Here is an 18,602-nt window from a genome sequence, read left to right as displayed (position 1 = left end):
TATAAAAAAAATATTTAAACCAACATTGAAATTGTTGATGTTATTTTTGTCCAAATTGATAACGATTAATCGTTTCAATCGATCCGTACACAGCAAGTTAATAGCATACTTATACAATATTAAATGTTTTATAAATTGAAATAAATTAATATACTCTAGCTTATCAGATGCAATAAAAATTTAAATAACATTTAAAGAAATTTTTTTTTGATAATAATTAGTCATGGATTGGAAAGGTTGATTCTGGAGTGGATTTAATTTATTTTGTATTAATCGGTTTGAAAATTATTGTTTAATCATATTGATTTAATCAATCCTGGCCCGGAAATAAGCATGTAAGTGTTAGCTAGCGAAAAACTGACTAGTGGGTTTCAAAAAAAATTCCAATGAGATCGGATCAAATTTGCCTGTGAAAAAAAAAATCGAATTTTTCAACTTTATGACGTCATCAGAATCCAATTATTTAACTTTGCTCTATCACATCCAAATTTTAGCCAATTTTGATAAACCAAGTATGTAATCCTACTAAATTTGGGCCATAATTTTTAAATTTGTGATCAAAATTAACCTAGCTCTAATAGGTTTCACGATTGTGGAGTTCTGGTCCCGGAATTAAGCACATAAGTGATAGCTAGCGAAACGTTGACATCACAGATGAAAAGAATGGCCCAAAATTAGTGGTTCTCAAAAAATACGGTTTTTCACGGTTTAAGCCTTCCTATGTATGCCATATTAACTGTTTGACGTCTTGAATGACTTTCTTAATAGCAAAGGTGTAGAAAACAATATAAAAAATAAAAACCAACCTGGTACATAGAATTTCCCGTCACATACGCCGATATATAATGTGATCCAAATTTCCGTATAAACTCTTCTACCGTTGCTGAATCACCAACTTTAATCGTATCCATTTCCTCTTGTACTTTCTCCGATATTTCAACATTCAACGGCAACTGTTGTAACTTAAAACTTTGTCGAAACCGTGAAACACGCACTAACACATAACAATGATCCCCATTCGTGTTTGTACTTGTACTACCGGCCATTAAACCATCCGATGCAATAAACGAAGCGTTTATACCTAAATTACGTGCAATTAAATCCGTAGTCCATGAGCCACTAAATGCACGCCATGGTTTTTGTAATCGTTCTATTTGAAAATCACGAAAATACGCTTGTAATAACTGCCGTAGATTATCACAAAATTCCATATGGAAATCACCATCGAATAATTGCGTTGATTTGCTACGCTGTTTATTGTTACGCGTTGATTTACGATCAACAATTAAATTATCAATATTTTTAAATATATCTACAGTGGGTTCACGAAATATCCAATATGGATTATTTGATGAATCATTGCGTGGTACAACACGCATACTTAAACTTAAATAACCATAACGACTAAATATATTTATTGAACGTCCAACACTTAAATTTTGATCATTGTTGTTGTTGTTCTGTTGTGTTGATTGTTGTTGTTGCGCTTTTGTGGAACTTTGTGCGGGTGGTGATGATGCGGTTGTCACTTGAACGCGAACGGTTGATGATGTACTGATTGATTGTTGGCCGGTGGTGATTGTTGATAAACCCATTAATATTACAAGAATTGCACGACCCCACATTTTGAGTGAGGCTGGAATCTGAAAATTAAAAAAAAGTTCTGATTAATAATAGTTATCATTTTTTAGACAAAAGGCATATACAAAAATTTCAATGGTGTTTAACATTTGTCTCTTATATTTCGACAGGTTAAAGCCTGAAAGCACAGAATTAAATATCTACACTCCGGGAAATAGACTATTTAGAGGTCTCGAATTACATTTATTTTCTTGGATATTTCATTCCAATTAAAAAATAAGAAGCGAAAACCCGAAAAATTTAAACTCAAGCCAGAATAATTTCACTCAAATCAAGTCAACCCACAAATCATCATTGACTTTGTTGTGCATTGTAGTAAGTTTCCAAAGTTAGGGAGTGACACCTGGATTATCCAGAGTTTTAATTAAAGGCTGCAAAATATATTAATTCCGATCTTATAGTTATAACTCGAAAAATTCTACCTTGGCAATTGTTTATTCTTTTTATAAAAAAGGTTAATAACTTGGGTCCATAATTTATGTTTGAGAATCAACTTCCGAGAGTTTTTCTATACTAATTGGGAATGAACCTTCTTGAACAAAGTTGTGGGTACGAACTTGTTTTTGGAGAAATTTGATTTATATCCAAAGTTTTTGCCAAGTGTTACCTCAAACTCTATAACTTCTTAAAACATCCAATATTAATTTTTTTTCTTTTAAATTGTCTTAATTAAATATTACGTATTTTGGAAAATCTTGACATAAACTTCATTGTGTAAAATAATTTCCATAGTAATTTTGAAATAAACATAGCATAGTAGGTAATTTAATTTTCGTTTGAAAAAAAAGAGCAGATCTTGTATGAGAAGAAAGAAAAAATCTAGAGTTAAGTCGTAGTAGAAAATTTTATTACGATTGTGGTAAATATTTGAATTAATTTCAACAATTCTCGATTATTCAGAATGGCGCAGATTGGTCTCAAACTAATGTAAAAAAAAAAAACATTCTGAACACAAAAAGTTATGTCGCAATAAATTATATGATTATTTTATGATAATATTATATTTCATATTTTATTCGCGTAATGGATGGCTGATTTGGATTCGAATTACAAAACATCATATAGTATATTTTATAATTTTTGCATATTATACTAATAAAATTATGAAAATTTTTAAATAAAACAGATGTGATATTATTTTGTGTATTTAAATATTAAATTTTTAAAATACCAACAAGCATTTAAATATGATAAAAGTTTTTTAACTTAATTAATTTTATTTCAAATAATGTTTTCAATTTGTACTATTGATTTTTTTTTAAATATTAATATTAAAACATCCTATTACGAATCAAATTATTTTATATTAAAATTAATTATTTACAAGTAGAATTAAAAAATTCATATATATTAACTTGAATGGGTTTCGAATCGCCATTACACCATTTGACCATTAAGAATAGTTTTTTTATTCCAAGATAATTTTATTAAATTAATAAAGATTTATTCTGGTGATCCTGTACAGAATATTAGTTTAAAGTTAATAAATTATTGTATTGACATCGATTCTTGATACGTGTACAAATTTTCAAGTCAATCGAAGGTCTAAGAGTGAAAATTACGTTGAAAGATTCCGTTACATTCATACATCATGTCAAGCTAATAAAAGCGTTTTCTGAATTTGATGAAACTAGGTTTATAGGACTAACTTGCTCCGTGCGAAAAAAACAGTGATAAACATCAACAGTAATTTACTTTTATTTATAGGCAATTTTATTACAAATATAATATACAAATTGCAAGATGACCAAAATAAATTTATTATCTTTTTTTTCCTAAGTGGTAAAATTTTAATCCCTGAGTCTATTATGAGGAATAAGAAAGATATCGAGTGGACAAGAAAAACCAGACCGGAGACATAATATATAAGATAGTTTTGACCCATAAATTACAAAATGCAATTCATATAAGGATTGGGTGAGCATTTCTAATATATCGCCTATAAACGCTACGAAAAACTTTTATTTTGAATCCAGTCATGGAGATATCTCTATACATACAGAATGATTTTCTTAAGTTTTACCTCGGAATCAGTACAGTATATACACTGTTTTTTAATGATAAACTTTAAATAAAAATTAAAACAATATGCCCAATCTGCAAAGAACCTGTCACCACAGAACACATCTTATTCACATGTAAAAAGTTCAATAACCAACGAACGAAAAATACCATAATAGGCCATATCAAAGACATCCTATCCGATAATACCGAAAACACTAAGAAAGTGCTCAACTTCATTCAAAACACAGGACTCACAAATCAAATATAACCATTATGTATCAATGCAATTACTCGATTTTATTAAGATTACTGTATAAATAACATTATCTGTTGAAAATACAGTATAATAAATATATTTAAAAAAAAAAAAAAAAAATTAAAACAGGATTTCATATACTTTTTTTATCTTATATATCTCTAAGCAATTTTTTATAGGTTTTTCTTACGGAATTCCCCCGGAGAAAATTGTGTTTTAGGTTAATAGAAATATATAAGTTACATATATTTAATTCTAGTTTCAGAAATGTCCATGACATTTAGACAATTATATAATTATTATAAAAAAATAAAAATAAATATCTATTTAATTTACATAAAATTATAATTTGAAAAAAATTACAGTTTTGTAACTAATTTGTACTCCAGTAAGTTACAGAATTGTTACATATGGAATTCATAGAGAATCCTTATAAAATCATATTCAGATCCTTTGAAATTCATTACATTGAAGCATTTACACTTCATTTTACCCGACTGCCTTATAAAGAGGGTACAGTTTTTCAAGCATGTATATGGCAATTATTGGAAAGGTGATTTCTGTTTAAACAGGATTTCAACTGTTCAACCATTAGAGACATGGTCAACCCATGGATCAGCGAGAGAGTGTAACCACAGGCTTAACGAAAAAAAAACCAGACTCGTGTAGGTCCATTAGAAAGAAGCATGGCCATTAATTTGACATTTACTACATCATTTACATCTAAACAATTGAAAATAAGTTATAGCAGCCTCCTGTAATGCCAAAAGTGTCCACTGATAACGCAGGCGTGAATCTGATTCTCTGTACTATGACTTCGGACAGTGTCAATATGTGTGAATGTCGACTTCTGCGTGATCTGTAGCCTATACGGCTCGATGGATTTTATATAATGTAATCTAATCCAATGGAATTTATTGATGACCCTTCAAGGACACACTCACTTAAAGCAAAAATATTTTATTGGCAAAAACAAATAATAAAAAATAATAAACATTTTATTAATGTAAGTAAATAAAATGAAATGTCATTACATGATGTGATGGAGTATTCAATGCGACCTTAACACCAATATAAGAATGTTTTTTTTACTCTACTCTCTGCGAAGTACAGTGTACACTACGTGTTTTACATTTGATTGTATACCTGAGTAGCTAATAGCTGCTGAGCTGCTGCGCTAAACTACCATATACTTCTGTTTTTTTTGAATAAAAATAAAAATGCAAATGAAAGTAAAATTAAAAGTTTCTTAACTCTCTCACATAAAAAAAATTGTTATTTTTATTTACACATAAGTCAAGTTAAAAGTATCTCTGCACCGCGAAGTTGTTAGTTTTTAATTGTGTATGAATTCTTAAAAAATGTTTGTCAAATGAAACGAATAAATGGGAGATACACAATATCTAGGGCCACAACGTTATGAGTCGGAAACAAAGTCCGAAGATTTTTTCCCATCATTTATTTCAGCTTTACCATCACCGATAGAGCATGACATTCTAGAAGAAATATTTACTGATTAAAATAGAACTATTTCTTGTTTTATAACTCCGACAGAAAATGAACATAGACTTTTATGGTTCCCTAAATTAATCGCGGAAAATCTCCACCTGGAGTTATAAAATTTACTGCACCTAAAATTGATGAAATACCAGCAAGATGTAATCTAAAACAAGTGAAACAATTGACTGAGTTAATTGTTGAAATACCATGCATAGTCAGTGTTGATTTTTTTATCACATTACACATACAAACATGTGACACATACATAACTTATAATCAAGTATAGTACATATTAAAATTTCCGCCTAATTGGCGCCCTCACGGGTAAACAGTGATGTTTACGAAAAAATGTTTAAAACAAAAGTTTGTTCAAAAAAAAGTAATTTTTGATAAGGAACATTTTTTACATTTAAACTTTTGTTCTATCTCTAACGGTTTACCCAATAAGACCCAATTGACCTATGATGCTTATTTACGAACTTGACCTCACTTTTTACGCCCTGAGTACGCTGTAAAAATTTCAGCTCGATATCTTTTTTTGTTTTTGAGTTATCGTGTCCACAGACGGACGGACGGGCGGACGGACGGACAATCGGAAATGGACTAATAAGGTGATTTTATGAACACCTATGACAAAATTTTTTTCTTAGCATCATTATTTTTAAGCGTTACAAACTTGGGACTAAACTTAATATACTATGTATATTTCATATATACATGGTATAAAAATAGCTAAAGCAACTCAGCTATGAGTGTAAAAGCTTTTAAGTATCTTTAATAGCCAAGAAAGGTATTAGTTCATTACACGATGAGGCAAGCTGTGAACCAATATAAAGCCCTAATTGGGCGTGTAGAACGGTACCCTTCTTGTATTAGGATTAAGGTATTTGTCTCCCTACCGTATTGTTTATATGAACGGTATATGCATATAATACGTAAGCGACAAATCCCTGAAAAAGTGCGTAGAAATGAAAATGACTGACCAATCACTGAAAATGTGAATGCAACTAAACATGTTTGTGCTTTTCGCATACCTTGGATCAAAAGGAGTTAATTGGTAAAAGAAAAAAGTTTGACTAAAAATGATCAATTTTAAAATTTTTTATCACGGCGAGTTTTGATCGAATTCAAAAAAGTCCCACGGCAAAATACTCCTCAGATTTTAAGCTTTAAAGATAATTTTAAATAAAAAAATATACATTTTTTTCATCGGAAAATTTGTGTGTACATTTAGCGTTTTTTCCGAGCTAAGATACATTATTACACACATGTACAGTCGTGAAAACTCGGATAAAGCGAGCGCAAAAATACTTCCTATATGTTTTTTGGGTAGATTTCCACAATATTGACGTGGAAAGCGGAAAATCCAGAAATAAACTGAAGGTTAGTTTTGTTTTCTAGAATTAAAAAGCCTTTAAAAAAAACAACCACTCATAGTGAAAGTATTAAAATATCTTTCACCGAATAATACGTAGAGAGTCGTATGATTTGAATAATTCGACATTCGAATAGGTATGAATACTTTTATTTGCCGAATACTAGATCTGATAATGTTTATTTGTTTATTTTAAATGTTAAATATTTATTTATAATTATTTACATCATATTTAACCAATCGATATTATGGTATTTCTTTTACATTTTACACTGATTTTGTTTCTGCTTTATTTAGAGTAAATATTATTGTTGTCTTTCTTTATACGGTTTAACATGTCATAGAAAATAAAAAAGAATCAAATGAAAAACTTGTTTTCTTATACGGTGTCATTGTAAAAAAAATGTGATGATTTAAATATCATCACGTTAATTTCTTTTAATCTGAACATTTCTCCTTGGTCTAAACCTAAATTTGTATATAGGTTATTCTATTATACCAATAAAGCAACATATTATATGTATATACAAACAAACAATATCATTTTTGAAAGATTTTAAGGCAGTGGTATTAGAAAATGCGAGTGATTATGGACTTAAATTGAAGATTCGTTCCAAGTTTTTGAAATTTTCACTTTACAAATTAAATTTAGTTTTATTATTTTATTGATTTATTTATTTAAAAGTTTTAAACTAATAAAAATGTTATTAAAAGTTATTGAAAAATAGAATTTTTTAACATATTTTATAATTTATAATAAAATGCCATAAAAATGTTTTTAATATTGACCTTTAAATCATAAAATTTGGAAGGATGAAATTTCGTAACAAAAACAATTAATTGAAGAGTATATTTATTTGACTTTTTTTTAAAAATGACCGTGATTGATGTTAATTTCATGTTTAAGTAATTAACAGATTATATTTTGATAGTCATACTAATTCATCAAGGCTATGTTATTTGAAAAAAATTTTTGCATAATTGGAACTACTTAACGGAGACCTTAAAATTTGTAGATTTAATATTCAAAGTTTAAAGCTGTTTTATTCTAAGAATATTTCAAATTTCGATTAAATTCTTATACTTAAAATAAGTCAGCTTTCCTCATTTCTATAAAATCGATTTCTAATAGAAATTATGCGCATTTAAACACTATGCTGAAAATTAGCTAGGGTGAATGGATTGGAGTAAAAAAAGATTCCTCTTTAATACCAAACGTCAATTTTTAATCTAAAAAACAAAAGCGATCCCTTTATAGAAAACTTTATATTGATCAATGATAGAATGTTTGTATCCCGTTATTCTGATTTGCTGTTATTTCAAAGTTCAAAACATTTTTAGAATTGTCAGAGAGGTCACATTTACGTTTAATTTTTTTTTCATATTGTATAAATTTAATTCTTTTACGATATAATTAATTATCTTAAAATTCTATAAATTTTGTTTGTATAAAATTAATAATTACATTTTTAAATGTTGCAAAATTCTCTCGATGCTTGAAGGTGCAATTTTTTTAATTACTTTTAAAAATCGCCGGAAATATTTAAATTAAAACTTGTCTATATGATTTTAGTTTTTTGATATAGGAAATGGTGTAATTTTACATTAATTTTTAACACGAAAATAGAATTAGACATGATGTATTCAAAAAAATTTAGGTTTATTCTTGATTGATGATCTCATTTCCAAGATTTGGAAAATATTATCCATTTCCCAGAGTTTTTTTTACAAAAAAAGTAGTTTTTTGTAAATTTTGGGAACTGGTTTTAGCTATTTTCAAGTTTCACAAAAATTTAAGTCGATAGATCAAATAGTTTTTTCAGAATCGTGGGAACCGTTTTGTAAAACCACATTTGGAGGATAACGCGTTTCAAGTTTTTTTGATGTATATATTATCAACATATTGTTTTTTATAACTTGATATTTGCAACAAGTCAGATTCAAAAAATTGCTTCAAAATAAGTAAATCATTTGAAAGCCTCGATCACTTCCAAATGGATGTTTATTTTAAGGTGGGTAGATTCTAAGTTCAATGGTTTTTGTAGTGTATTCTAAACACATTAAAAAATCACAAAAAATGAAGAAAAAAAATTTTTTTTAACTGAAAAGACTCCTTAAGGTAGTACTATCGGTAATAGACTTTGCATTCAGAATTTAATGAAACTTGGCATAGCTGTCCATTATTATATCATAATTAACCAGTTAAATTTTTAGAGGCCTTCAGGGAACTGAAAAAAAGATATTTTTTAAAGATATTTTAACATTGATCCTTATGGGAAATCACAGATTTAATTTTATTTCACAAAACTGGACGTTCAGATTTTCAGTTCTCTGACGACCCCTAAAATTTTAACTGGTTAATTATAATATAATAATGGACAACTATGCCAAGTTTCATTAAATTCTGAATGCAAAGTCTATTACCGATAGTACTACCTGAAATCAATAAGAGTTATTTTTTAGGTATTATTTGCTTACACTAATGATTAGGAAAAATGGGAAAGTTTTTTTATTGTAAATAATTGAAATTAAAAATTAATTAAATATCAAAATAATTCAATTGTTCAATCAATTTGTCTAAAACAGTAAAACTTATTAGTTCCGTGTATATACTTTTAATACCAAAATAACTGGTTATGAAAAAAAAAATGAAATTAATCAAAAAGTAATAATAAATAATAAGAAGAAAAAAGAAAAAATTAGAAATTTATGTAAATTATTAGTAAAACAATAAAGATTTTTAAATATATTCACTGAAATTTTTTTATCTCTATGTAATCTTCCTAAAAAATCTCTTCAAAGTGCATATATTGACAATAAAATTCATAATTTCTGAATAAAATTTCAAAGAAAATAAACAGAAAATAAAGAAACCAAACTTTAACATGAAATGTTAAAGACCATGCAAAATTTTAAGGGAAAATTGAAGCTTAAGTGTATCGTTGTGTCAACCAAATTGAAGGTTTGTGCATTTTTTATCTGATTATCTTCTTATTTGAATATTTCCTCAATGTAAAGAAAAAAAGCTAAGGCCATATGATGGCTATCCATATAACTAACACACAGTTAATAAAATTTGGCCCTAATTTCCTACACAAAAAATCTTGACCTTAAGATGATCGTAAAAAGTTAAAAAAAATAAATATTAAAAAAAAAAAAAAAAATAGAACAATAAGAATATTAAATAGCTTCAAAAATAAATATTTTATTTTAGAAATGGCCATGGTCAACGTATAATTTTAAATATTTGTATTTATTTAAAAAATAAATATTGTCCAAATCGGAAAATGTTTATCAAATAAAATTGATATATTTAAAGGAGGAACTCATGGTCACACTTAGAATGACTTGACGCTTTGAAAACTAGCCAGCACTTAACAAGAAACTAATATTTTCTTTAGCCCCCGGTGAAAGTTACTTATAAGATTTCCTTTCAATGTTTATTACAGCGAAAGATCTAAAATCAAGCGTGCTAATAAAAATTTCATTTTAGATTTTACACAATTCCTTCACAATATTCCATAGTTCAAAATTATGAAATTTAATTTAATATTTCTCTATATACCTATTAAATTATTATTTAAAAATTTTTTAATTTATTATTTTTGTTTTACTACGCATAATTAATTTGTGATAGACAATAAAATTTTTAATTACCTCATATTTTACGGCAGTTATTAGTAAATAAACAATTTAGTTCATTCATTAAATAAATAAATTTCTGTCTGTAAATTTGTCTGAAGTAAATAGTCCAGGAGTAAAAATTTTAATGCAGAAAGGATTTATTTTCCTTTTTAAAAGAATCTAACGCCCATTAGGAGCCATATAATGAAATTTCAATTCCTTTAATCTTTTGTAGGTCTGAAAAATGGTCGAATTACTTTAAAATCAATGTTATGAATTATTTTATAAATTGTCCCTCATACTAATAGAGAGTCATTGACGGCAACACAATACTTGAAAATAATGCTAAAAAGTTTGAAAAGGAAATGTTATTTGTAAACGATTTTTTCACGTATTATGAAGACACTTTCATCAGCAGCTAACAACTTAAAATAAAGCTTACGTTTATTTTGATCTCAAAAATCTGATTTTGTATTGCATTCGATTTTCGCCGAATTATCATCCCAATATAAATTTTTCTCGATATCTTAGAAGCTACAAACTTGAACTACCTTTTAACCCTCTGGGTTTAATAGCACAGATAGGATTTGTGAAATTTGTGCAAATTATCATTATCATTTATAATATCTTTCTGCCTATATCCATAGTAGACAAAACAAATAAAAGTGTTGTTAGCTTCCGGACCAATCAATTTTTGAAACTATGTTAATAATCGCACGTTATCGTTTTGATTTGTTTGCTGGTTGGGAGGTACAGCCAAAAAAGTGTAACAAGACAAGAAAAACGACACCAAAAACTGACCGTTTTCACCTAGGCCACATAGGAAACTAAAACTTTTTCAAGCGATTCATCTTGTCATGAATTTTAAGAATATGCAGAAATATTTTTATAATTTGTCCATTTGTTTGAATTTTTTGTCGAAATTTTTGTTTTTAAAGATAACAGGGTTAAAGATAACAGAGATATTTTAAAGTCAGTACAAGGATATTTTATGTTATGTTATAATAAATATCCTGATCAAACCAAACGTAATGTACATACGTATTGGGTTGACTACTAAACCAAAAGTATGTCTTTTTTAAACTAATATTACATTTAATTCATCCACTAAAAGTAGCTATATATTTAAATTCATTAAAGAATACAACAAGTACTTGACTTATAAAATTAACACCTTAAATTTTCAGATAGATGTCTTGTAAATAAAAAAAGTAAGCGCTACATTTATAATGTACGAAGGAACGAAAGGAAAATACATCTCTCTTCAAATTGAACCTTTATTTCCAAACACCCTTCCAATTTTTATTTTGTAATACATTTTAAAATAAAATTCCTATCTGATAAAAAAATTTTTATTCTTACCTCACATAAAATAATATGTCGTCATCACCCACGCATATGAAGCTTCTTTATAAACAACAAGCTGATATTAAAAATTTGAAAAGAACAATAAAATTTATGTTGCAATTATATGATATCAAACAAAAGAAATACAAATATATCGTGATCTATCATTCTGTTGTAGAGTTTTAGAGTAGATACCTAATTACTAAACATTTTTTTGGTTTATTGTTTAAATAAAAATTTTATTTATCAACATTTTTATTTAATATAACATGTTAAGTGTTTTATTTATAGTTCACTGATACTATGAATTTATACCCTGTGTATATATATTAAATATGAGCCCTTGATCTACAAAAAGTTGATTTATTATAACTAAAAATTACTAAAAAATTTGATTGAGCTGATTTTTCATGTAATTTTACAATTGAACTATTTAAACTGTAAATTAAATTGCCAGTGACGTCAATATATCGCTTTAGTACTGCCACCTCACGGAGAAATAATAAAATAACATGTTTCTCAATTTGTTTTTAATGTATTAAAACATAATTTTACGTTGAAACACAAGCCGAAAAATTTGTAAAACTCATAAATCTTAATCTTAGTCAAAAAATCACAATCTTAATCACAGAGATTGTGTAAAAGGAAATATTCATTCACACGAATACCTCGGGCGATTTTGGAGTTCGTGATGATTTTGTAGACAGGATGTTTTCATCAGAAATCTCTGATTTCTCAATCAATATATCTGAATTGCGCAAATAAAATGTAGTATAATGTAAAGAATGTTTTGGACAATTCTATTTCCTAAATTATTCCGCAAATATGCAAATTGAATAATATTACTTTCTCGAACAATATTTTACTCGCACCTTAAATTAAGTTAATAACTTTTTTTATTGAAAATTTTTAATAAATATTTATATAATCATCAATAATATTCGTTGTACATCATCAATGGTGTGAAAACGAGTTGAAAACGAACAAAAATTGATTTTTATGACCTTTGGCCATGAATAGCTCTCTCAGTAAATTTATTTTGAGATATCACTATACTTTCTCAAGAGGGCAGTCTCTTTTCAAATTAAATTCACCGTATATCTTTTTGTTATAAAATATTTGTACCTTGAATTTAGAGGAAAAATTAAAGTATATTTTTTAGAATTGTTTCTATAGCAAAAAGCCTAAATTTTAAGTAAATAATTCAGTAAAAATTGGTTGTAACGACATTGAACGAACAATCAATTATGGTCGTTTTAACCGATAGTCATTATAATAGATATACTCTCATATTAAAGTGAACTGTAAGTGGGCGTTCAGGACGTTCCCAAAAAAATGAGTGTATGGAAATATTCGAGCCTACGTTTCAAATTTTGTGGATGAAATCTGTTAAAATCTGGACCAATTAAATGTAAACTAAGAGTAAAATTTTTCTATATCCATAATTTTTGAAATATTGAGCTTTAAAGCATACCTTTAACAACACTTCAATATAGGATTTATGTGTTAAAAACGCAAACTTTATTAGCTTAAATCTATAAATATAACACCGTAAGGATGTTAAAGATACTAAGAAACCAAATTTTTTGGGAACGCCCTTAATTGAAAAAGTATGCACTTACATGTAGCAAAAGTGCCTTTCTTCATACAACAGTCGTTGTACTAGATATATCGGCTTATAATTGCAAGACTTAAATATTGGTCGATATAACTGATGTGGTTATACCCGATATATTCATATATGTATAGGGATTCAGTTGGGACTTTTCAATTTCGTCGTTATAAGAAATTCGTCGTTATAACCGATATTGATTTTAAGTTTATGCGTAAAAGTATGCTAATGAAATTGAAATTTTCACAAGGTATATAATTTATTATTCATAATTCACTTAAAAAGTCAATTGTTCGTCCATATATAATACTTGTTAAACATATGTGTGAAAAATCAATTAATTTATAAAAACTACAAGATATATGATTATTATTTTTACATGATAATTTTTTTAAATAATAAATATCTATTGTAAAAATAATTTAAAAATTATTGTAAACAAAAGGTTACACACTCGCAGCCAATCAAACAACTAATCATATAGAAATATTACAACTAATCATAGAAAATAATAATAAGGTATACACTCGTACAGATATTTATTTATTTTTATTATTTATTTAAATCACGAAATACGAATAAATATCTGTAGCGGAGTTGGTATTTATTTATTCAGGTTTTTGTTTGATTATTTGCTTACCTATATAGGTATTTATTGTTTCAAGTATCTATAGGTAATGAAAAATAATAATCATTGTCACGATTATTTTTTCTACCAGATTAAACAATATTGTATAAATAATAATAATGCAATAATATTTTAAATTTTATTTGAAATACATCACATTTAATACTTTTTATGAATTTATCTTATTAGTGATACTAAAAGAATGTGTGAATTATTTGTATTTATGTAATCAATTGGTAATCATTTTTTAAAAAAGATTAACAAAAAGTGTTTGTATACCTACACTTATTTGCTTAATGCTTATTTTAACGCTTCCAAATCTGTCTAATAATATTAAATTAAAATTTAAAGAAATCTCCGACATAAAATCAGGTCTAATCGATTTGTTTGTTAGTATATCGAGGCTCCTCAATGAATGAAGAACCTATTTTGACTTTTTGTTTGTTTGTTTGAACGGTTATTCTTAGCTATGTTAACTATGGTCTCCAAGAGTAATTATTGGAGTGATCTATATATAAAGTATCAAAGTACGATATTTTTATACCCTGCATATATGAAATGCATATCAAAGTATACTAGTTTTAGTTTCAAATTTGTAACGCTTAGAAACATTGATAATACGAATAAAATTTTGGTATAAAATCACTAAATTAGTTCATTTTCATTTGTCATCAAACTGAAATTTTTATAGCGTGCTCAGGGCATAAAAAGTGAGCAATATAGTTCAATTGCGTCTTGTTTCCATAGGACCAATCTTTTATACCGATAGAGGTTATAGATTAAAAGTTCAAATGTAAAAATCATTCTTATAAAAAATAAACAACTATTGTTTGAAACATTTTTTTCGAAAAACATTACTGTTTACTCGTAACGCAAATTATGACAAAACTTTGGTTTCCATTTTCTCCAAAACTATAAAAGATAGGCAATTAAAACTATAAACGATAGGCAGGTAGCTTAAACTAGTGGTCTTGTGAACGATTCTCAAAAAACAAAAACAAATTGTACAAAATACTTTTTAAAATTTTCTAGTTTATTAAAAATAATGACATTCAACACTTTTTATACAGGCTATTTAAGTAATTAACTCAGTCAATTGTATATTTTCAATTTTAATAGCTTGAAGGCCGAAAGGCCGTCATTATTGTGTTGGTTTTTTAAAATTTTCTAATTTATTAAAAATAATGACATTCCGCACTTTATATGCAGGGTATTTAAACAATTAACTCAGTCAATTGTATATTTTCAAATTTTTAAGGATTTATGCTACACAAAATGCAATGAAATGTGTGTTTTACGAAAAATTTTCAACCGCAATAGCATATTTAAAACCCAATCATGAATACTTGTTAAAAAATACAAATTCAATTTTTCAGAAAATTAAATTTTATGTATTAACCTTTGATTAAAAACATGACTTGCTATGGAAGTGATAACATCGACTTTAAACAAAGACAACTTTAAAGAAAATATCAAAAATTTGTAAAATTAAACACTAAATTCTTTGAAAATAATGAGTAATGAATGGGTGTATTTACGGAAGTTATAATAATTGTATAATATAAACAATAATAAAATTCATGAACAATATATATATATAATATGATTTGCTAATATTAATAATAAAAATAATAATAAATATAAATAAATAAATAAACATAATAGGTATAACAAATGTAATATTATTTGATTATATTGCTATTTTTTTTATTTTGAGTATTCTATTTGAGGTGCAGTAAGTAATAACCACTTTTTTTTTTAAATAAAAAAGGTAGGTATTTTTATAACCAGGATACCGTGATCATATTTATCAGATTATTGATAATTTTATTTAAATCACCTACGATACAGAAAGAAGTTTAAATTAAAACTAAAAAATAAATATAAAAACACACTTTTAAATCATTTATTTATTTAATTAATGGGGCACCCTCCCACCTTAAGTTTTCAGAAGACTTAGTCCAACTTCATATTTACAAAAAATCAAGCCTTTTTTCCAACATTGTCCTGGCGCTCGTGCATCCTTAAGCTTATTACTTTTTAGTAATATTACAATTTTTTAAACTATTTATTTATTTTCTACTTTTAAGCTTAACTAGCTTCAAAAGCATGCTTTTTAATTTTTATTTATTAATATTATAGAATGTTGTTATCTGCACTTCCACCATCACAGATTTTTGAGTTAATCCTTAATCCTAAATTATTTTATTGTCCTTGATAGGTGTGCGAAGCGGACGGAAAACCAGAAATAGACTAATAAGATGATGGACACCTTTACCAAAATTTTGTTCGTATCATCAATATTTTTAAGCGTCACAAGCTTGGGACTAACATTAGTATATTTTGATATTTATTTCATTTATACAAGGCATACAAATCATACATTTATATACAACTAAGAAATCCACTAATTCGAACAATTTTGACTAATTAAACGAATCGAATTCAAAATGTCCTATTCTTACTTATAGTATAGTGCCATGAATAATTGGTTCACGGTTTAAAACGATGTCTAACATTAAAATTTTATAATTTACAAAAAAAAAACATAAGCGTAAATAAATATGAAATAATTTGTTTAATTTTATTCAATTAATTGAAGTGAAAATGTTTCTACGAATAACAAAAACCTATTCACGCAGTATAATATTAAAAAAAAAAAAAACATATTCCATCATTTCGTTTGTTCTCTCTGTACTTATGAATAGCTTTCAACTTTGACTTTTTAACAAGAAAAAAAGGCGAGTTTCTAGCCCACCACATATGAATGGTGAAATTAACCTTTTCCATTCTCTTTAGTTTCATGGCGCCATGGACTTTTTTTTATCCCTCTCATAAAAAATTAAACTATTATATCATAATCGTGTCCTTGAATTTTGAATTATATAATTTTATGAACTATAATTATTAGCACAAAAATCATATAAAAATAGAACAATTACAAAGGCGTCATCATTTTTACAGAAAAGGGGCTTAAGTAATAAACAACTATTCTTATTTAAGTATTACAGTTTCTTCTGTCGATTCCTCCAATTAGATTTTCGTATTTCTAAAACCCTTCGCAGTATCAAAAACTATTTACCACATTCTTGAATGAATCCGGTGCAAATTTGTTTTTGGCATCAAAATGATTTTTATATATACCAGGTTTTATCAAATTCTGAAACAACATTTTTTTCGTGATTTCATTCCAAAATTTTCCGAAAATTTGCAAAAAATCGGGAAAATTATATCTGATTTGAATATATCATGAAAATGTTTCTTCAGTTTATATCTCAGAAAATTGTCCCTCAGTCCCAAATTGAACTTCAAAGATCCAACAAAGATGGCAGGTTTATGGTGTCTTCCAAATTTGAAACTAAAACTCATGAAACTAATTAATATTAGATAATAATTAATATGAAACTATGCAAAAATTTATAGGGTTTATTCAAGCTATAAAAATGGCCACAAATAATAAACCTTGATTTTATTTCTCATTATATTTTAAAATTTAAACATTTTTGACCTGCTGATCTTAAGTTCGTGACAATTTTTTTTAAATGTAATTTAGTCAATACTTCGTGTTCCAACTTTTCTGCCAACGCCTTTGATTAAAGTTGATAATAAAAAAAAAAATAGCTTAAAAGCCTAACAGCAAAAGATTTCTTTACAATAACAAAATTTTATATTTATTGGCATAAATTGCTTTTATTATAATTTATGTCATAATTAATTGCATACATGGCTCCAGGATATTATTCAATTATCCATGAGCAAATATAACAAATATTATATTTATAGACTTTGCTGTATGACAATGACACGCGCTGGCTAGTTTAAATTTTCATAAACTGTTAAGCAGATATGGAAGGATTGAATAATACTAAGACTTCAATAAAACTTTATAAATACATTTTTTGATTAACGAAGTTTCCAAAAATTAAAAAAAATTCCTAGGTCGTCCAACTTTTTATTATTATTTCATCGCAAAGTGGGTTGAAAAAATGATGAATCATGTAGGTTATCCTTTTCAGTTGGATATTTCTATATCAAAAAAAATCTAGAGTGTGTGATAAAAAACTATCTTAAATATTAAGACAATCTTGAAGTTTATAATAATATCATAAAAAATATAAGGTTGTCTATGATATAAAAACAAAATATTAATTTAATCATGAGTTCATCAAAGATCCATCATTTGATGAACAGAGACGACTATAGTTAGAGTATTGATGCTTGAAGAGCGATATTTATATTATTAAATTTATAAGCATCACTTGCACACAATATATTATATATTTTTATAGTTGCGAGGTATTGTAGAGCAAAAACTAACTCATTACTTGAGTATAAAGCATGCATTTGGTTTATATGTATGTACCGTGCAATAACCCAAAACTTTTTTACAATACTGAAAAATGTATCAAATAAAAGAACACGACGTGTACTTAACAAAACTGTAACCCCTACGTAAGGACATTTGGAGGGAGGGAGTGAAAGTAGGGATGTTGCCCATCAAAATCAAAGTGGGTAGTTCACAGCTAGTGTCAATATAAATAAATCAACTTGTCAAAAATGTATACAATTTGTAATTATATGTTTCCCCTAGAAAAATTGATTACATAATTCTTAA

The 18,602-nt window shown here is 26.8% G+C and overlaps 1 protein-coding gene across 1 annotated transcript in view; it reads right to left on the bottom strand.

Annotated features, from left to right (window-relative positions):
* LOC123298516 (torso-like protein) overlaps nucleotides 1-18,602 on the bottom strand; it is a 42,275-nt gene that overhangs the window by 3,949 nt on the left and 19,724 nt on the right. The window contains exon 2 of the mRNA XM_044880545.1: nucleotides 807-1,643. Within this exon, the coding sequence (XP_044736480.1) occupies nucleotides 807-1,625 (819 nt within the window). The 5' untranslated portion in view covers nucleotides 1,626-1,643. The remainder of the gene's footprint in view (nucleotides 1-806; nucleotides 1,644-18,602) is intronic.

This window comes from Chrysoperla carnea, chromosome 4 (assembly GCF_905475395.1).
Source record: "Chrysoperla carnea chromosome 4, inChrCarn1.1, whole genome shotgun sequence".
NCBI classification, from domain to species: domain Eukaryota; kingdom Metazoa; phylum Arthropoda; class Insecta; order Neuroptera; family Chrysopidae; genus Chrysoperla; species Chrysoperla carnea.
The sequence above is the reverse complement of the archived record's forward strand: the minus strand, read 5'-3'. Positions and strand labels throughout refer to the sequence as shown.